The following is a 21406-nucleotide window of genomic DNA, read 5'->3' as shown; positions in this document are numbered from 1 at the left end:
CATGCTGAGGCCCCCATCCTGACTGGGACCTTTGGATACTGCCACACTACAAGTAATAATTATTAGAAGTTATTTTACCATTCTGAAGGTGGTGGTGAGGACTCTTTATTTAGAACTATGAATTCTGCTTATGTAGTTCATTGATCTTTATCTGAAGGATGGTCGAGGTGGGTTGGGGGTGGGGTTTCACACTGCTTCTAAAGTACAGTTCTCACTGTAGTGTGGCTAGTGGAGTATAGATGTATGTTCCCAGTAGTTTTAGTAAAGAGAAAAGACGAGGGATTCTTTCAGGGGGCTTCATGTGTAGTTGACAATCCTACTAGTCTATACTTGATCGGCCACACCTGGGTCTATTGTGTCTTCATTTGGCACTTGTGAGACAACAGTTGTGTTCATTCCATTCTGGTATCAGCATGGAAAGGAGAGCTTATCGATACTGGCAGGGAGATATATGGAGGGTTAACTTTCTGCGGGCATAAATGCAGCTATCATCAACATGGGGCCTAAACTACTTGATTGGGGTTGAGATGGATTTTAATGACTGTGAACATAGACGGGAAGTGCAGCTTTAAATGTTGTTTAGTGCACATGCATTGACACTGAGACTATTGTGGGCCAAATCCTGAAGTTCCTACTTAGACTAAGGGCTTGTCTACACTACCGCGTAAGTCAATGTAAGTTACATCACTCAGGGGTGTGAAAAAGCCACCCCTTGAGCAGTGCAAGTTACATCAACTTAAAGCAGTGTCCACACCTGACAATGTTGGTGGAAGAGCACCTCCGGCCCACCGTAGCCTCCACCTCTTGCAGAGGTGGAGTAATTATGCTGATGGGAGAGTGCTCTTTCGTCGGTGTAGCGTGTCTTCACCAGACGCGCTACAGCGGCACAGCTGCACCCAAGCAGTGCAGTAGTGTAGACTAGCCCTAAGTTCCCATTGAGCTCAATGAGAGAAAAAACATGAGCAGGGATTTCAGGACATGGCTTTATGGCCTGCTTGACTCCTTTCTTTCAAGTGTATTGACAGATATCTGGCCTTGTCCTGTGTCCATGTATTTTAATTAAACCTATCTGCTCCTGCCCCTCCCACTATGTCTCCACCGTCATTTATTCCCATTGTTAGCTTCTATTCTTTTTGCCACAAAGTTCAAGTTCTTCGTCCATTACTAATAATTCAAAATAAATAAATATTTGTACTGCAGGTGCAGTTTGAGGCATTGACCAGGTTGCAGCCCCACTGTGCCAGGCCTTGTGTATCATATTCAAGGCACTGCACAGGCCCTTCACTGTCTGTCTGGTTTTGTTCACCCTCCCTTTTCTTTGTGCACATAGCTCTGTCCAGTCTTCTGTTGTTAGCATTCCTCTGGGCCTGATCCTGGTCCCATCAACATTCGTAGTTAAATTGCCATTTGAAGCAGGATTGGCCTCTTTTCTCTCCTCTGCCACTTCTCAACTTTGTGCCTTGCTTCACAATGTCCTCTCTGCTTGGAATAGTCTCGCTCTATACAGGCAACCTGTCTCTCCTTCTTCCAAACTCTCTTTAAGCCTCATGTCCTGTCCTTGGCTATCCAAAGGCTGATTTCCTCTGTGTTGTGATCTGATCCTACTCTGGTGCACGAGTCTTTATCCTTTACATTTAGTCTGCCTAAAAGACTGTAAACTCCTCAACATGAGGACTGTAAACTCCTCAACATGAGGACTCTGAACACTAGTAGCTCTGTATAAATACTGACTAAGAATAAACAAAATTGCAACCAGATTACTGCAATTTACTGCTCAGCATGGTCCCTTATAGCCAGAGTATGTATGTAAACATGGAATATTAAACCAGAAGATTGTGATTACCAGAGATCTGAGCTAATCACTCTCTCTTTTCCTTAGGTTAATTGTAATGGCTTCACAATTGAAGATGAAGAACTGTCTCACTTGGGATCAGCAATATTTCCTGAGTAGGTTGGATTTTATTTTTTAAACAGACGTGGTAAATTGAATTAACCCATGGTTATGATTCTGTCTCTAATGAAATACTCCAAGATACTGGAGATGTAGCACAGTGGCTTCAAAGAACTGTTTCGTGTATATAGAGGGACCTGTATAGTACTGTGCACTGGAGTTGTGCAAACTTTTTATAATGAAGTTTCACCTGCTTTTGTTGGAAACCCAAAAGTCAGGCCATCTTTGCCAAGGAGTTCAATAAAGTCCACCTACCTTTTGATAAGGGTACAGTTTCAGGTGGCTGTGAACCAGTTTATGATTTTAGACTGCTTTGATTTAAAAACTTTATTATTTCAGCAGAGTTACCCTTTCAGTTTGTTTTGAAACCATGAAACTCAGGGTGTGAACCACATCCAGATTGATCTGAATCAATGGGCTTCTGATGATCAAAATAAATTGAAAATAGTTGCATAGATGACTTCCCCCATAAAATCTTTCCATTTTGTTTTAGTTTGGTGGAGTCCTTAACCTGGTGCTCTCTGAGCAAGTGATTAGTCTCTGTTCAATGCCATCTCCCAAGCTTTGTTCCTTTTTAAGTAGCGGATCTCCTTCCTACATTCCTCCAACCACCTCCTCTGATGTTTTAACAGTGTGATGTGTTATGTTGCCATGACAGTGAAAAATTATGTACAGACTCTGTCAACTCTAGAAATAAATCACAGATGTTATTAAAGTGCTGTTCATGGAATAGGAGACATGGGTCTTTCTAGTGCTCAAGAGGAAGAAAGGTGCCCCCTTCAAGGGAGTTGGTTTGCAAATTCCCCTCTTGCTGCTGACAATATAGCCCATATTGAAAGCATTGCTTAATCTGAGTTTTCTAAGGTATTGAGCACATCCATCGACATCAGCGGGAGCTACAGGGTGATGGTTGGTTGTATTACAGTAACATTTAGAGTCCTCAGCTGAGGACCGGGTACCATTGTGCTAGGTGCAGTTTATGTTGTACATAAACAGAATAACACAGTCCTTCCTCCAAAGAGTTTACACTCTCTAAAAAGACAAGGCAAAGGGTGAGAGACAGGCAGGGATGCTGTTGTCTTATTACAGATGGGGAACTAAGGTACAGAGAGACTTACCCAAGTTCACAGAGGCAATCTATGGCAGAGCAGGGAATTGAATCTAGAGCTTCTGAGTGCCAGTCCAGTGCCTTAACTGTAAGACCATCCTTTCTGTTTGAGGGTGCTCAGCAACTCTGTGAATTAGGCCTTTTGAATTTAACAACAATTAGACCTTTGAGCTAAAAGTTCTCCTTTTTGATCTCTGACCAAAGATGCAATTATTATTTTGTGGGGGGTGGGTTAAAGAAGGTATGTTAGCTACTATGTCTAATAAAACAGACGAACTGAATTTTCTCAGAGCCCAGAGTGCTGGAGGACATGCTTTCCCCCAGCAATTAGAATTTTTTTGCACACTTTGTGTGCATAACTGAAAAATATTTTTTTTTTTTTTTTTTTTTTAGACTTGGGGCCTGCTTTTGCTCTCTCTGAAGTTGATAGGAGTTTTACAGTTGGTCTCGGACTCCAGTGCAAACAAGTGGCCTTTTGTGTACTAAGTTTCTGTCTGCATTGCTTTCAAGTATAATACTTAGTGCTTCTCTTCCCCAAGGGATCCCCTGGCACTTCTCAAGCTATGAGCCTGGCTCTGGTCCCACTGAGACTTGCCATTGACTTTACAAGGCCTGCTCCTGCTCCCATTATACATACCACTGTAATATAGTCACCTCTGGAAAGCAGCTACCCACTAGCATTTAGCACACTGCACAACAAGGGATGGAAGGACCATTTGTCTGATCCTACCCTATTCATTAGCAGGACCATTCGTTGTAATTTTATAATAACAATACTATAGCCTTTCCTAAGGTGGCCAGACAGCAAGTGTGAAAAATCAGGACAGGGGGTGAGGGGTAATAGGAGTCTATATAAGAAAAAGACCCAAAAATCGGTACTGTCCCTATAAAATCGGGACATCTGGTCACCCTAGTTTTCCTAAGGTTACCTATGTTTTTAGCTGAGACGCATCTTGCAGAGCAAGATGACTTGAGCTATGAGATGCTGAAGTGATGCTTTTTGCTTTCAGACACAAAAATTGCCCTTTTGCTTTTACAGTGTTGCACTGATGAACCATAGTTGTTGCCCAAATGTGATTGTAACGTACAAAGGGACCTTAGCTGAAGTCAGAGCTGTTCAAGAGATTGAACCTGGAGATGAGGTAAATATGCATATCATGTGAGTGTAAATGCGGTGGTGTGTGGGCATGCACGTGGTAAAGTGGGGGTGAATTTGGCTTGTCAAGCATCACTCCAGTTAAAATGGAAGCCTGTTCCTCATGTCTCTTGTCTTTCAATCAATTCTGAAAACTCACTTTAAAAAAAAAAAAAATCAGGGGTAGGGCAAGAGGAGACAGTATCTTTTTGTTGGTTAAACCAGGGGAGTGTGAGGCAGGGCATATCTCTGCCACCAGTTCAACACAGGAACCTGACCCCTCTGTGCCTCACTTGCTCCATCTGTAAAATGGGTATAAGTAGCTACCTCACAAGGTAGCTTTGAGGCTTGAGTTATTGATGTTTAGCTGATACTTTGAGATCCCCATATGAAAGGGGTCAAATGAATGTAAACTATTACTGTAATGATTACCATTACCAATATAATAGTATTGTAAGGAAGATGTGGAGGTAGCCAGAACAAGACCAAGTAAAAGGAGGACTGATCACTTCTCTGCTATCCTACTTCTGTCTGGACAGAGTGTTCTTGTAACATGGAGCTCATCCAGACCAGACTGGGTAAAACAGGACTATACCATGAAAGAATGAAGTTATTTTGACCTCTATGACCCCGGGGGGGGAGGGGCAAGACTGTCAATGAAGGCTGGATTGAATTTCCCATGACTAGAACAAGGCATTTTAGGTTGCGTCAAGCCAATCTGGGTCAGTCACTGATCTTTGACAATGTGTCTTCATCAGCAAAGACCACCTTTATCTGTTAAATTTATCTTGGGCAGGGTGGGGGAGGTGCTCAACCATAATCTTGAGTGACAACAATGGTTCATTTGCTAAATAATCATGGAGTTTGTGTATGATTTCACTGTTACACCTCGATAATGGCATATGAATGATAATGGCTAATCATGTTAAAATAAGTTTGAGGTTAATTTTGGTGGCAATTGCCTATTTATTTATTTGCTTGGGCTTTTTATTTAAGTGTAATGAAAATAATGTGACTGAAGTCACTAAGAGGAGGAAAGCTGTTTGGGGTCAGATTGTGAACACTCCTTATTGACAATGGGTAAAGATTTACTTGCCTGAGTAATGGGACAACCCAGGTGTACAATTCCTCCTCATTCTCAGTAGGGGAGTTGGTCACAGTAACATCAGCACACATTGCAAACAAAGTTTAATTAATGCACATGAGATAATTACAAGCTGGCTATTTAGTGTGACATCCTGGACATACACGTCTACCCCGGTAGAACGCTGTCCTCGGGAGCCAAAAAACCTTACCGTGTTATAGGTGAAACCACGTTATATCGAACTTGCTTTGATCCGCCGGAGTGCGCAGCCCCGCCGCTCCGGAGTGCTTTCTTACTGCGTTATATCCGAATTTGTTTTATATCGGGTCGCGTTATATCGGGGTAGAGGTGTAGTATCTTTTATAATGGACTTGCTGTTTGTGGGGTTAAAATGAGAAATAGAACACATCTCTTGACATCTTGACTTTTAAGGCTGGATTGTTATTTACAAAATGATTGCTGATTCTTTGGTAGAAAATTCCCAAAACCGGAATTTTGTATCCCATAACTGGTCTTTTAACATGTAAAAAATGTGCAGTGTGTGGACAAAGTGTGTTGGACTGAATCTCTTTGCTTGTGTACTACAGTCACATGGCCTGTGTCTCCATCTTCTGGTTCAGTGTAGCCATTGCAACAGAAAACTGTCAGTTTCCACTTAAAGCTCCTGCATCTTGTGTGTTTTGTGCCTGGGGAACTAAATGGAGTGCCAGCATAGAACAAAAACAGGTGTAAGTGAAATTGTCTGCTGTTCAGAGAGAGTAAAGACCAGCAAAGACTAGATCAGATTAGCACAACATTTTAAGACTTGGTTCAGTTTTCTTATTTATAGTTTATTTTCTTGCTCTTCAGTGATGAAGTGGTCAACTGTGTTGTGTATTTAGGATGTTTCTTGGGAGGATACCATTTTAAAACACAAAACAGTTTAGTTAGTGCCAAGAGTTCCACTGTGCAGGGCTCAGAAGTAGAGGGAAATTAAAACTAATGAATGAGAAATGCCTGTAAATGAACTATAATAATTTTTTTGTACTTTAAAAATATCACTGCTTTAAATCCTGATAATTTTTTTTTTAAATACCCTTCCAGAACTGAAGCACTGGATCCCTTTTGGAAAGTGGAAATCTCCTCAATAAATTAAAGCTCTTGTCCTAAATTTTCCAAAACTGCTAGTGATTCTGGGTGCCCAACTGGAGACACCGTAAAGGGACCTGGTTTTCAGAAAGAGCAGAGCACCCAGCCTCTGACAATCAGGCCCCTTTAAGGTTTCTCAAGTTGGGCACCCCAAATCAGTAATCACTTAGGCCCCAATTTCTAGCCTGGCAGGAGCCGAGATGGCACACTTAAAGCCGTGATATTTTTAGGTACAGAAAAGCTCTCTTGCCCAGTCCAGAATCTTGCCTGTCCTGAGCCTCCATTAGAGGGGAAATTCCACCCTTAGAAGGAGGAAGCATTTCTCTGGCAGACTGAATTAATGAAATAGCGACTGATTGGAGCTGCTGAGAAGTTTTAAATGTAAGAATTAGTCCCTGGGAAGTGGGATTAGTGGACAGGTGATGTGATTGTAGGGATGTGATCTGTTGTACAGGTATATGGTGATCTGATTATATTAGATATTTGAAATATATGGATTGTGTGTATGTGGTGTTTGTTATAAAATGTGGGTGCACTTGCATAATAAAGTAAGTTTTTTTTATTTGATTTTGTATGTTTTTCCTCTAGATTTTTACTAGTTATATTGATCTGTTGTACCCTACAGAAGATAGAAATGATCGGTTAAGAGACTCCTATTTTTTCACCTGTGACTGCAGGGAATGCATTACTAAAGAAAAGGTAATATAACCATGTATAGAAGTATGTTCCTGGTGACCTACCCACATACCAGAGGCTTTCATGCTGTTTTCTATCTGACTAATCAGATTTGGAATGTAGGGAGTGCTTTCTGTCTGAGACCTTCTCTCATACCCTTTCTCTCCACTGTAATCGTGAAGTATCCTGGAATAGCCTGGTGGGTACTTGCTTAAAGGTAATATGAAAACTGTTAGACCCAAGTTTTTGTACTGAGTGTCTCCACAAACTGGATGTATGGGGCATTTTGCACAGAAATCAGTTTTTTTTCTGACTTTGGTATTCTTTCCTCCCCTCTTCCCCCCCCCCCCCCCCCTGCATATTGTGAAATTCTCTTGGTTCTTCCTGGCTTTCTGAAAGTATCCCAGGATGCAACATTACAAATACCAGAAGTCTCTCTGCAGTTCATGGTACCAGTGATGTACTGAATGATTGATTAATTCTGGTCTTTCTTCTGTGAACCAAGAAGTACCACAAGGATTTCACAGGGGGAATTTAGGGCTTGATCATGAACCCATCGGTGTCAATCCTGGCTTGCCACTGACTTCAAAGAGTTCAGTTAAAAGAGTTAATTAAAACCTAATTCTGTGCTGAATGGCTCCCACAGCCTGATAATTGGGGATTTTCAGCAAACAAATCTCTGCTTAACTGAGTTCTTGTATTTGCGCTGCAGCTCAGCTTTAATGTGACAATACATGTGTGGCACTAACTATCAGATAGGCTAACTTTTGTATCACTTCCATGACCTTGTGTGTTACCCTTGTTATATGTAGTCAGAGAAAAAAGGCATTATGATGGTAGCTGTGGGAACAAAGTTTCAATAAAAGCTCTTTATTAAAAAGAAATCTTGTTAGGCAGAAAAAATAATTGATTCGTTACATACTGTAGGTTACAGTTAACTGTACAAATTAATCAAAGACCTATATATAGATGACTTTATTTTAGTAAGAAATATGTCACAATTACCAGGCTGACTGCCCCTCTGACTCCTCTTGATCTCTTTGAGTACACCCTCTTTCAGGTCTCTCGCCTGTAGCGATCAGCTTTCTGAGGGTGAAATTACACAATTCTCCCACTCAGATCAGATACTGGGCTGCAGGCCCCTGTGATCAACCATGATTACTCAGCAGGCCTGACTTGTGCGCAGCACCTGCAGCTCTGTTCTCTCTAAGGCAAAGACAGTGGTAACCAGTGACCAGCGTCTCTTTAAAGCAACATATTTAATATAACAAAAGCATTAAGAAAAAACAGGTCTTAAAACAATAAAACAGACTGTACTCATGTCTAGTTTACCAGGTATCTAACTATTTTCCACATAGGGATCCTGTAAGTCTAAGAGTCTTATGGACCCCTTGTGAGACGGGGTCTGCAATCCTACACAAAAGGAAGGCAGGCAGGCTTCTCACCCCCTGCCTGCCTTCCTTTTGTGTAGGATTGCAGACCCCGTCTCACAAGGGGTCCATAAGACTCTTAGACTTACAGGATCCCTATGTGGAAAATAGTTAGATACCTGGTAAACTAGACATGAGTACAGTCTGTTTTATTGTTTTAAGACCTGTTTTTTCTTGAAGGCAGGCAGGGGGTGAGAAGCCTGCCTGCCTGCCTGCAGACAGCAAAACCAGTCCCACCCTACCTCAGCTGTGAGAAATCTCAATTAGGGAGAGAGAAGGCCCCAGCTGCTGTAGCTAATGAGGGCGAACCCAAGTATAAAGAGGGAGGAAGAGACCAGGTAGAAGAGCTCAAGACTTCAAGGGAGTAAAAACTCTTTGTTAGAGAAGCTAGTGTCTGCCTGCCTCTGAGAGACTACTTCCCTCCTGGAAGTACAAGGGAGGTAGCTGGAGACGGGAGTCTTAAGGACCAAAGGTGGTTTGACTCCTTCATGTGATGTTTATGGACTTGGCCTCTTTTTCTTGCTGATTGGATTTATGCCACTGTTGCCCAGGTCCAGGACTGACCTAGGCTGCTTGAGCTGGGTCTTTGTACAAGGTTGTGTCGGTCATTGCTGACACCCGTCCTGAGAGTCTCATTAGTGAAGTCTGTTCCCATAACTCACAAACCATCCTTCTCCCGCACCCCCACACTCCCCTAAGGGAGAATGTCCTTTCAAAGCTGCTTAGTCCTTTTGATCTCCAGGTTCCCAGCCTGGCAAAATAAAACTTGCATCCTCCTTGGAGACAGGATGAAACTAATTGCTTCCCCTGTTGTCTGTCAAAGGTGTGCCTGGATATTCTTAGCTGGGACCATTGTGTTTCTTTCCTGCTTAGTCTCGCTGTAGTCCCCACTGATTTTAAGCATTACAGACCTATAATAAATATTCCACAACCCCAATATAAATTGGATTCTCGTTAACTAGGTAGGATCTCAGTATTCTTAGATTATTATATAGGAACTCCATGACCATCACGCTCAGTTTTCTATAATATAAATATAGGGTGAAATCCTGCCCCTGTTGAAGTCAATGGGAGTTTTTGCCACTGGCATCTATGGAGCTGGGATTTCACCCATAACATTTAACAATGTACCACTCACAAAACAACCTGTCGCTCTACCTCTTATGGAAGTATCTACAGTCAAAAGGACATGAAGGGGAAGTATGGAATGGGATTCATTTTCCATTGAATTAAGTTTCTTGGGCCTAAAGTGTCTGGGTTTTTAGTAGGGGAATTTAGAAAACTTGTGTCAAATAAGCAGTGAAACTTTTTATTTTGAAGTGGGTTAATGACTGACAGTGCGACCAGTTACTACAGTGATGGACACCTTAGAAATCTGTGTAAAAACAATATTGGAAAACTCTCTTGGTTTATGGACAAAGGAGGGCAATGTCAGATGAGCAGATCAAGCAAATACAGAACAGTGGACAAAATCTGCTGTTATTCCTACACAATGGGGCCAGACTATTTGAAATTCTGTGTCTTGTGTTACTCAGGTGAGACTAGATGATCAGAATGGTCCATCTGGCCTTAAGATCTGTGAAATCTGTAATGTGATTGAAAGCAGAATTTGGCCATATATAAAAATGATTGGAAAGGTGAATTTAGAGAAGTTTGATTAGTTCCAGTCATGCCAGATGTACTGCATGTACAGTAGAACCCTGCTAATCCGCCCTTCATTAGTGTGCATGCTAAGGATCACCCACGCACAACCGGCAGTCTTCCCCCACCTCTCAAAGCTCACATAGCCAGGACCAAGAGGCTTCTGACACCAGGAGCTCACACTTTAGTTTAGAGTTCACACTGGGGTTAACACTGGATGCTTCTAAAAACCCAACGTCACAAGGCAGCAGTTCCGAGCTTTTGAAATTCTTGGAGAGCATCATAGTGTCTAACTGGGGACACACTCTTCACCTTCTTGGAGAGGCAAAGGGGCAATTGACCTGCAAGGGGTGCTTGTACTAGGTGAGGAAGCCATTGCAGAGATAACGAGAGCAAGCAGTAGCTTTCTGGTTTGTAGCGTTATAGCATGACCCCACAAACCAGCACTGTTTCTGAGAAAGCCATTTTGCCACGTCATCCCCCGTAGCAACTATATCCTTGCTTGTACCAGTGTTGTTCTCGTACTTCTGAGGCACCTATTGTATGGTGCCCAGCACTATTGGAGAGAGAGCAGGGGGTTTTGAGTCCTGTCCTGAGGCAGTGCCTTGTGAGATGGAGTCAGAGGCGCTGCTGAATCGGTGCACTTTGCGCCGCTTGTAGCTTCCCACCAATACTGTGGAGAAACTATGGCAGCTGGATCTGAGTTGAAGACCTTATCACAGATGTTGCAACCAGCTGGTACAAGTGACATTTATAAAATGCCTTGGGATAGCTCTTGCATTGTGGATGCCGTCATCATCCAGGAGTTTGCAAGCTCAGAGCATTCCAGCCGAAGATTTAGAGAAAAATTACAGAGGAATAGTCTACTTTATCTGTTTTCTCCCCTACAGATTTCAGTGGTTTCTTTGTGGGAGTCTAAAATTCCAACCATGCCTTTTATTTTATTAATTTTATGTAGCTTTTAAACTGTGTGTGTGGATGTGCCTTTACATGTGAGGTTTGGGATTGCATTTGTAATTCTTCTGTTTCCTTTCAGGACAAAGATAAATTGGAAAAACGCAAACTGAATGAACCTCCATCAGCAGAAACTGTCCGAGACATGATCAAATATGCCCGAAATGTGATTGAGGAATTCAGGAGAGCCAAACACTACAAATATATCCTTTGCCTTGCCTTTCTCTTGCCCCTGCTGGCTTGCTTTTGCAAGTTTTAAATCTTTCTGATATCCTGAGGCTCACTCCTTTTAGACTGCCCTTACCCCCCACAATGCACTTCTGAAGGCAGCTAGAAACTAGACAGTCTTGTTCTCCTCTTTGTTTGTGAAGAGAGAATTTTCTCTGAAGTGGGTGCATGCGTGTATGAGAGGGATTGTCAGAACATTGTGTTGCTGCCTTCTCTTTACAAAAAGTGTTGTTGTTATGCTGAAGAATGTTTGTTTCCCTTTAGACTGAAAATGTTTCCTGTCTTGAGTGAGGTACGTTTTAACAGGTAGAAAATATTCAAGTAGATCCACCACATCCCAGAGCTGGATGGCTTTTTGGCCAATCTGTGTTTGTGCAGAAGCCCATACTTTCTAACTCATAATGAGTAGAAAACTAAAGAACTGAGCCAACAGCGGGATGATTTTAAAACCCTTAAAATGTCAAAGCAGTTAGGAAGGTTAGTGATACTATTTACAGAGAGTCTCGTCTTACTGTCCTGAAGTTAAGGACTAGTCCAATGGACCGCAGTGGCTGTGGCCCTTAGCCAAGCCGTACAGGCTAATTGCACACCGCCAGAAGTTTCCTTCTGTTGGGGTCCAGGCCAGGTCTGTGTCTGTTGTTTTTTTAAAGTGTTACATCTGAGCCAGCCTCAGCCCTGGGTGCACTCAATGGACTTTCACCCCTTTATACCAAGTCTGGATTTGGCCCTCTGGCTGCACCTGCCCCAATTTGTCACATGTGACAATTTAGCCCTTGAGACTATCTGGAGACTCGGCACCAGAATCCGTGGATGTGGCGGTAGTAGGGGCCGGTGGTTGACGTTAAAGGGTCTCCCTAGCTGAACTCAGCAATGTCAAGGGCCATGTAAGGTCTGAAGATTTAATGATAGAATAGTCTTGATTTTAAACATTGGAAGGAGTGGCTACGAGGCCTTAATCAGGGGGGGTCTCTGTGCTTGTGCAACACAGGGTTGCAGCACCTCTGCAGAGCAGCAGCTGCAAACATCTGTAAAAATAAAACTCAGCTGAGCGTCCCACCCTGCACGCTGAGCCTGGTTTTGCAGAAGAGGAGATAGGTGTGGCCCACAGAAATCTGTTTCCACTGATAATTAAATTGTAAACTCTTGAAGGCAGGGATTGTGTCTTCATGTGTGTTGCACAGAACCATTCCCTGGTCGTGACTGGGATCTGCGTTTGCTAGTGCAAAATAAGCATGGCATAGAGCCATGGAGGAAAACCCTTCAAAAGGCTTTTAAAACTAGATGGAGTTTGTTTGTATTTTTAATCTTAAAAACAAAAAGCTTGCTTGAGCAGTTTAACCATCCACCTGACATCCTGGGTGAGAGAGGTGCAGAGAGCAGACCCAAACATAAGATCATCTAATGCTCACACTAAGGACAAGCTGGTCTTACTATAAAAATTGAGGGAAGACCAGAAATGACAGGTAAATACCATTGAATAGTGAGTTGAGGGGTGGTCTTGTATAACGTTTGTAGATTATGAAACTTAAATTGTTTCCTTTAAAAATTACTCTTGGAATGCTCAGAAGGGTGTGTGCAAGAGGGAAATGTGTGTGCAATTCCAGAGCTCTTCAAAGTGCTCTGCAAACACTAATCCTCACAATGCCCCTGGGAAGGAGACAAGTACTGTCTTATCCCTTGGATCAACTGGAGCATGGAAAGGTGATGCAGCAAGGCCAACTTGCAAGTCTGTGACAGAGCCAGGATTAGAACGCTGGAGTTCCTGTCGTATGCTCAGCCCACTAGACCACACTGCCTCTCTGCGTAATAGAGGCTTTCCGTTCACACGGCAATGAAAAAATTGTGCCGTGCCAAAATAGCTCCCACCAGCTATTGTTAAAAATAGTCTAGGGATGAAATCCTGGTTCCACTAAAGTCAATGGGAGTTTTACCATTGACGTCAGTGAGGCCAAGACTTCACTCTGGATGTCTGCAGTCACAAGGGCTGGGTGTCTTAGGGACAGAGTAGCACTCACCACCAAATCCTTGGTGTTCCTCTACTTGTGAAATTGAAAGCATTGCTTCTTCAGTTGCTGTTATCCACTTCAGCAGGAATACCTGTGTGTTGCCATGGAGTAGGCTAGGGTCCAGGAGTAGCACGGGCTCTTTGCAAAATGGTCGTGCTTAGTCTTTTGAAGGCAGAAGAAGAAATAACTTCCATCACTCACTGTAGAGCATGGCCATGAGAACTTTATGTAGAGGATGTGGAAGCACTTAGGGGAGAGATGTTGAAATAGGAGGTGTAGCTATATTCCCCCTGTGGCCAGATGCAGTTTGTAGTCCCCCATACCCTGTGACCCAATCCTTTTCTCAGCCTTGATGCAGGGATGGGCAATTCTGCAAGAGTTGTGGAAAATTCCACTCTTCACTAGCCACTGCTGCCACACTGCACTGCACCTCCCACCCCCCAAAGTACACCAGCAGTGGTGCAAGAAAACCACTCTGGTCTCAAGGCCAGGTTTGCAGAGCTGACAATTGGGCGGGGGGAGGGGGAGAACATGCGAACTGAGCACACCTGATCTGGAGTTGCTCAGACCTGGAACCCCTTGATGCCATTTTTAATAGTTCCTTTTTCAAAGAAGAGCTGTACTTAAAGAAAAGCTTCTCAAAACCATTCTTTACTGGACAACCATAAGGTGGGTATCCTCAAGCCGTATAACACAGGTATGTAGTTGGAAACCACTCATTTAATGTGTTCCTTGACTCCACTGTACCGCCTAGTGAATTACTGGAGGTTTGTGAGCTTAGTCTGGACAAGATGGGCACCGTGTTTGAAGACAGTAATGTTTATATGCTGCATATGATGTATCAGGCCATGGGAGTCTGTCTGTACATGCAAGACTGGGATGGTGCATTGCGCTACGGGGAAAAAATTATCAAACCATACAGGTAAACTTAGGAGCTTTTATTTTTAATTATATAATGCAGGAAGTTGAACACATGTTTAAACAAAACATAGGGGCAGGCATCACTAATCTGATTGCACATTGTATATAGATGCACTGTACAGTAGTGAATGTTTATGGCCTGTTTAGAATGAAATGCAGGTCCAGATTCAGATAGTGTTTACTTGACCAGAATAGGGCCAAGGTATTAACAATACTTGGCTTTTTGCAAATTCCTGCCACAGAATTGCAGGACCTCTTTACACCCCCAGCTGTCTTTCCTTATATTGGTGACTGTACTAATCTTGCTTAGTTACTGAAACATGTGTTCATCTCTAATATGGTATTGATAGTTTGCCTAAGAGTAATTTTTTAATCTTAACCCTGTCTGAATACTGTAGTTAATATCCTGGTCCTTGCATATTAATAGAGATTCCAGTCGTCCTGTTGGTTCACTTCATTCATCACCCCCTGTGGTAAATGGCTACAACCAGGCTCTTTTCCCATTGAATGGACTGGGCAGCAGAGGGAGCTTGAACTCTGCTCCTCCTGATTCTCAGACTGAGCTTGTCAAGTCCTTGCTGCTCTTGGCTACCTCTCCCTTGGAGCAAGAGCCTGAGAGAATGTGCAAACTCAGGGCTCTTGCACCGGGACAGGGCAGTGCAGCACAGCTAGCACCACCCAGATGTTACCTTTGAGAGGAAAACAAAGAATCTCTCTCTGTTGTTGGGTTTCTTTTCTGGGCCATGCTTCCCTAGCTTGTGACAGCCAGTACATTACACATGGGTCTGACCCCGCCACAGGTCTCCCCAGGAAATTCTAATCTAAAGGTGTAATTTGCTCTGCAGCTGCGGGAGTGCAAGTGAACCTCTCCTTTTGGATGCCAGTGTAAAGTCCTAGATCGGCTGGCAGGGAGCTGTGAGTGTGCTGGCTCACTCGCTTTCTCCCCGGGGGCTGAATAGTATTGATCATCCTTGTGACTTGCCCAGCTTCCACTGGCTCGGAGCCTGGCATTCCAGGTCAGCCGCTGAACCTAGCTCCTGCAGTTTGTAGTTTCCTTTGCTGCAACTGCAGAGCTGCATTCCAAATACGTATTCTGTACACCCCCTCGGCCACCCCCATACACGCAATGCTGACAGTGTGCCTTGGAATAAGAAGAATCCTTGGTGCTTAGGGGCGGGGGTGGCTCAAGGAATTGGTAATGATGCAGAGCTTTTCACCCTAAATCCAGTGACCGCAAGTCACTGCCACCTGGTGGCTGTTCAGAGGCCTGGGGTGGGTGAAATGAATGTTGTGATCTCAGTCCAATTCGCAGTTGTGTCCACCTCTCACAAACAATAGATACTAACTCATGGCAGCCACAGCAGAGAGTGCAAGGATTGAATGGGCAGGGAGAATGAGCCAGCTTCTCACACCTAGAGCCAGGGAGAGGGGTTGTGGGGAAATATTGTGGAAACCTTTTTGGCAGGATCTGATTATGCCAAGTTTTTCTTTTGCAGTAAGCATTATCCGTTATACTCTCTGAACGTTGCCTCCATGTGGCTGAAGTTAGGAAGGCTTTATATGGGACTTGAAAACACAACTGCTGGAGTTAAAGCTCTAAAAAAGGTATTTCCACCCTTACCCAGTAACTAGCAATTTTAGCTAGGCACGTGCTCATTGAAGTGTTACCATTTCTTAACCAATGAATGACTTGCTAGAAAACTTATCATGCCTTGTATTTAGTTACTTGATTTTCATCCTTTCCTTAATTCAACGTGTGATGCAATGCAACTGCTGTTACATCATTTCACTGTCTGTTATGCAAAGCAGGTCTTTCCTGATCTTTTCACAATTAACTTTAATACTTCAGAAGCAAAATCGTATGTATGTATGTCATATTCCCTGCCTATTCCCTTCATTGAGTCAGAGTTCCACTTCAGCTAGAGAAGTAACTGTAGGTGCAGTTGCATTTCATTTACATGCTTGTCGAATGAGCTATGTCTCTTCCTTCCATCCACCCCGCCCCCCGTCCTGGCCCCTGAAGCATCACATACTTTATTTCTATGGTTCATATATTGTTAAGCTGCTCAAAAACTGAACATGTTTCTGGCTCTCACTCATTCTGGAATAAGACACAGGCAGATTCATTTTCATTAGATGGGTTGAATTTTTAATGCATATGATAGATTATATTGTGCTGTGATAGCAAACCCTTCACATTTTTCTTTGATTCCTCTCGTCCCATTACTAATCTGTAGTGAGTTTCATGATCCTTTCTTCCCCCTGTTGTTTTTGGATGCATACCCTCTTTGATACAAGTAAATACCCTTTTGGTTTCCTTAACCTCAATGATTTTTTTGTTACTTTGGTCTGGAATTCCCTGATTTTTGTAGAGGTTTTTTAGGTAAGACAGACTTGAGCCAGTATTAAAGCACATCTCCAGCCTACAAGAGCCTGCATAAATTATATTTTAAATGTATTTTTTAACTAATTTAATGTTGGTCAGAATACAAACAGTGCAGGTAGATCTGTTGGCAGTCAGTTTCCCAACATAAATATATTTTTCTAAAGTCTCATTTCCAAAAATAGCCTCCAGGAACACTTGAACACACTGGCAAAAGCATCCCAGATACTCTTGAGGCTTATTAGAAAAACAAAACAATTGTCTTCTCCTGTCTCTTTGGAAATAGCTCAGACGGGATCTGTAGAGCTCACCCTTTGAGTGAGATGGGAACGCACGGGTCGTTGTTGCTGTTCACGAGGAAGTTAAATCTTCTAAAGCCAACAGTAGGGGATAATCCTAGTCAATATTCCCTCGGTAAAATGGGTTCTAAGATGTTGTGAGCTCTTACTCCATGGTCTTTCAGGCTATGCACAGTGTGCCCAGCCATTTGATAGCATTGTCACCAGCCCGGTGAAGAACTGGGAACCCGCAGTCTAAGTCAGCGGGCACGCGTCAAGGATATGCGACAGTCTGAAGTTGACCACATCTACATTGCAGGTCATTACAGAAACCCCATTTGAAGAAATTGGCCGCACAATTGCCCAGTCCTGTTCAACACCAGTTCAGGAATGCCTACAGGAGCCTTGGTCAAAACCTGGTGGGCAGGTGGTTGGGTCAGTAACAAGAGCATGATTAATGACCGTCATCACTGCCCACTTGTTATGCCAAGCAGATTCCACAGTCATGTCCTGTGGTGGCATAAGTGACCAAAAAGGGCGTCTATAAGACATGCGAAGAGTTGAAGATGGTTGAAGAGGTCTGAGTACAGAGGCAAGTTGCTGTTCTCACTGATCTTGGCCAGGAGCATCATGGAGGCATCCCCACAGTGAATGTGAGGTGGTGTTATGTTACCAAGTATTGGCAGCTATGGCAACAGAATTGCACGCAAAGTCCCAGTAACAATGCGCATAGCTTTAAGCTCTACGTCTACCAGCCTCATGTGAAACAACACCAGACAGGAACACACTACTCTACTGTTGAATAGCAGAGGGCAAGGGCTGATGTTCTAAGCATCTGGACACCCCAGGTTGAGCTGGCCAGTTTTCTAAGCAAGTTGTTCCAAGGGCTAACTTTGGCTGCTGTCTTCAAGTGGTTGTGGTATGTCAATGACCTATCCAGTGTCATGCTGAGGTAAACAGGGTTTGTTTGGGTTGTGCTGCAGGCGTTGGATATTTAAGAAAATATTTAACTCATGGCATAGGCTTGCATTATGCAGATAAAATGTGATAGAAACCGGAAAAGCTTGGCTGCAGCTGTCAGACTACAGTAGTCTGCCATGAGCTTCATATTCTCATTCAGGACCCTGTCAATTTCTGAGGCGGATTGAGCGTGCTAGCTGTGGCCAATGTCATTGGCATAGATAAACTTGTGTGAGTGTGTTGCTGGCAAGTCATCGATGTACGCATTGAACAGTATTAGTGAAAGAACGGAACCTTGAGGAAGTCCACTAATCTGACACTTCCAGGAACTGCAACCATCACCCATGTGGACTCTGAACCACCTGTTTTTGAGGAAAAGCTTTACTACTTTGACCACCCAAGGCAGGGCAACTCGAGAGAGTTTACACAGAAGACCTGTGTACCAAACGGTGTCATAAGCAGTGGTCAAATCCAAGAAGATGGCCCTGTCTTTAGATTTTGTTGAAAACCGTTGACTCCATGGTGGCTTCTGTCCTTGGCAAAGTTTGGTCTTAAACTCTCCACTGACTGTTTCCACCCCCATATCTATGCATTCCACTTCTCCAGTCTCACTTTCTTCTCTGTCCTCATTATTGCACCTAAGGCTACTTATTTTTCTGCTACTCTTTCACAGATGGATAGTCTCCCTCAATTATCACTTTAAAACCCCATTTTTCCATTGGTGCAATACACCCATTCTAAAGCAGTTTGGACACTGTCAATAGCACCAATTGGTTTTGTCTACTCACAGTTTTAGATTTTAAACTCCTGGGGGTGCGGTGTGTCTTCAGATGGAGAGTGTAGATCACCTTATACAATAGGCCCCAGTCCTGTGTAGAGCCTCTACATCTTATTGCAGCATAAATGCTTAAGTCTCAGCACTATTTTCCTTTCTGATGTGTGGTGTGATTACTTGATTATGTGCTAGTGGGAGTGGCTTAGTGGTCTAAGGCACCAGGCTTGAAACATCTGATCATGTTATGTTCACTGAAGCCCTTTTGACTTGCTGAGATAAATAAATTGGGTTCCAGGCAATTTACCATGGGTATAGGAGAGGAGTTGAACTCATCACTCTGGAACATCTGTCAAAATATTCCCTACTCCAGCAGTTCTCAAACTGTGGGTTGGAGTCTCCAGGGCTGGTGTGGTGGGGCTCAGGTTATAGGTCCCCTGCCCAGGGATGAAGCCCTTGGGCTTTGGCTGCCCCCTCTGCCTGTGATGGTGGGGCTTGGGCTTTGGCTCCCCCATCCAGGGTGGCAGGGCTCAGGCTACAGTCCCCCCTCCTGGGGTCATGTAGTAATTTTTTTGTTGTCAGAAGGGGGTGGCGGTGCAGTGAAGTTTGAGAACCCCTGCCCTACTCTATTCCCTAGCTTGCAGCTTTCAATCTTAGAGTTGGCAGCATTTCCAGTGGCGCTGTATGTACATAGTTTTGAAAAATGCTTTGAGATCCTTCAGGATGAAAAGTGCTGTATGAATGTAAAACTTATTCTATAAAATGGAATTCATATGGTTTCCTATGGAGGAGATAACTTTAAAGGGATAATAGCAAGAGGTATCTCCGTTCCATACCCCTGAGGAGAATACTTCTAGCCTAATGCTAACTATGAATCAATTATGTGAATATTTTTTCCTTTCACAGGCAATTGCTATTATGGAAGTAGCACACGGGAAAGATCATCCATACATTTCAGAGATCAAAAACGAATTCAAGGACCACTGAGCCTCTGAATCTATGCAGTCCTTCTACCTTTATTTAAAAGCCTTGCTACCAAACCTACAAGAGTGCTTTGAAAATCGCTGTCTTATGAAAGCACGTCTGTAATATAAGTGGCATGACAAACATGTTGTGCACTTGGGCCTTGCATCTTGCATTCTCTAAGGCTTATGCAAAACATCTTGAGCCTTTGCAAATTCTCAAATGCTTTTTTAAAAAAGGAAAGATCATGGTTTCATACAGTTCATGCCTTCGACAGCTCATGTGCAGAAGACCAATTTTTTTCCTCTACAAATTTTAATGTGTTAGCTGTGTAAAGTAAATAAAAGTGGTACATTGTCATGGCCCTACTTGTTTGCTTTGTGCTTGCCCTAATTTTGTGACAAATTTTCTCTTACTCTCTGAAGAATTAAATATTTTGAGCAGCTACTTTTCCTATATCCATTGTTTCCAGTACTTTTCTTTAGGAGCTTGAAAATGTCTCTATTCCTACCAATTTTATTCCATTTCAAAAACATTGAGCTTAAGAGGAATTGTTTTAGGCTCCCACCCCAATGTACTTCAACTCAGAGTGTTTGTAGGCACAGTAGCAGCTTCTATAGAGGTAGCACATATAGGCCTTTGTCCACTCAGGGGCATAAGCTGGACTATACCCTCTGTCACAGGGGTTATCCTAGCATAGGCCAGGGGCTAAGGTTAAAGTTCCATGGGTTTGGAGGGTGATGAAGTTGGATTCGCCTTCATGCTGAACCCACAAGGGAAGGTGCCATAACTTGCTGCTATTATCCCTTAGCGATTTTGGAACCCGGGTTCCATAGACAGTCTTAGGCTGGAGAGTACCTGGCTGCAGGAAGCCTGTAACAGGGACACTGGCTGGGGGTAAAGTGAGCTGGTCTGAAGTGGACACGCCTTGCCTTGTTAGAGAGAAGCCCTTTTGTCTCCAGCATATTACAGGGAGCTGCCGCCAGAGGAGCCAGAACATCCCTGTCTGTTAGTTGCTGAGTTGGAGACCAACTTGCACCCCCTTCCCCACCTCCAGAAGAATCCAAAAGAAACTCAAATTGAAACATGGGGTTTGTTTTTAAATGAGGCTAGACAGAGGGGGATGGGTTGGCTGTCTTTAAGAATCCAGGAGGCTCCCTTTCCCTCTTAGTTACACATTTAAAGTCTATCAGGTATGGAGTTAAATTACATAAACATATTGTACCATTTTTACAGCTTGCAGAGCAGGCATGAGAAATCAGAGATGGTCATTATTGTGTAGCAGCACCCCACCTACCCCGTCTGGCTTCAGGCTAGCTGCTGCCTCAGTTTCCCCTCAGTTCCAGGGCTGATTATCTGCCTTCATTCTCCACCCTGTGTAAGCAGGCTTGTTTCTTCAGTCCAGGAAGGGCTAACCACACCAAGTTTTTCAAGTCCTTTCTGAAAGTCTACATGACAAAATTAAGTCTATGTAAGTTAATCAGCTTACAACCACCGCAGTAATTAAATTGCTTTTGCATATCCATACTACACTCCTTGTGTCAGTGGTGCATGTCCTCACCAGGAGCACTTGCATTGACTTAACTGTTGATGTAAGCAATACAGCATCTGCAGCTACATTGAGACTACATCGACCTAAGAGGTGGAGTTAAGTCAGTGGAGCGAGCGTGTCGTATCAGTAGGAGCTACATTTTAGTGTAGATGCATAAAGTTAGATTGACGTAAGCTGCCTTAATTGACAGAAAAATCCACAAAGTGGCACACACAATGCAGGCTGACACTCCACCTC

The 21406-nt window shown here is 43.3% G+C and overlaps 2 protein-coding genes across 3 annotated transcripts in view; one reads left to right on the top strand and one right to left on the bottom strand.

Moving 5' to 3' along the window:
- SMYD2 (SET and MYND domain containing 2) overlaps window positions 1–19981 on the top strand; it is a 42402-nt gene extending 22421 nt beyond the window's left edge. For both annotated transcript variants that reach the window (XM_054024348.1, XM_054024347.1), the window contains exons 6-12: window positions 1880–1947; window positions 4099–4201; window positions 6995–7105; window positions 11189–11309; window positions 14088–14262; window positions 15758–15866; window positions 19561–19981. In XM_054024348.1, the coding sequence (XP_053880323.1) occupies window positions 1880–1947; window positions 4099–4201; window positions 6995–7105; window positions 11189–11309; window positions 14088–14262; window positions 15758–15866; window positions 19561–19641 (768 nt within the window). In that variant the 3' untranslated portion in view covers window positions 19642–19981. The remainder of the gene's footprint in view (window positions 1–1879; window positions 1948–4098; window positions 4202–6994; window positions 7106–11188; window positions 11310–14087; window positions 14263–15757; window positions 15867–19560) is intronic.
- Window positions 19982–20064: 83 nt separating this feature from the next.
- PTPN14 (protein tyrosine phosphatase non-receptor type 14) overlaps window positions 20065–21406 on the bottom strand; it is a 183120-nt gene continuing 181778 nt past the window's right edge. The window contains exon 20 of the transcript XR_008444559.1: window positions 20065–21065. The gene's annotated coding sequence lies outside the window, so the exon portion shown is untranslated. The remainder of the gene's footprint in view (window positions 21066–21406) is intronic.

This window comes from Malaclemys terrapin, chromosome 3, assembly GCF_027887155.1.
Source record: "Malaclemys terrapin pileata isolate rMalTer1 chromosome 3, rMalTer1.hap1, whole genome shotgun sequence".
NCBI classification, from domain to species: Eukaryota; Metazoa; Chordata; order Testudines; family Emydidae; genus Malaclemys; species Malaclemys terrapin.
Note: the sequence above shows the minus strand (reverse complement) of the source record. Positions and strands in the feature narration are given on the sequence as shown.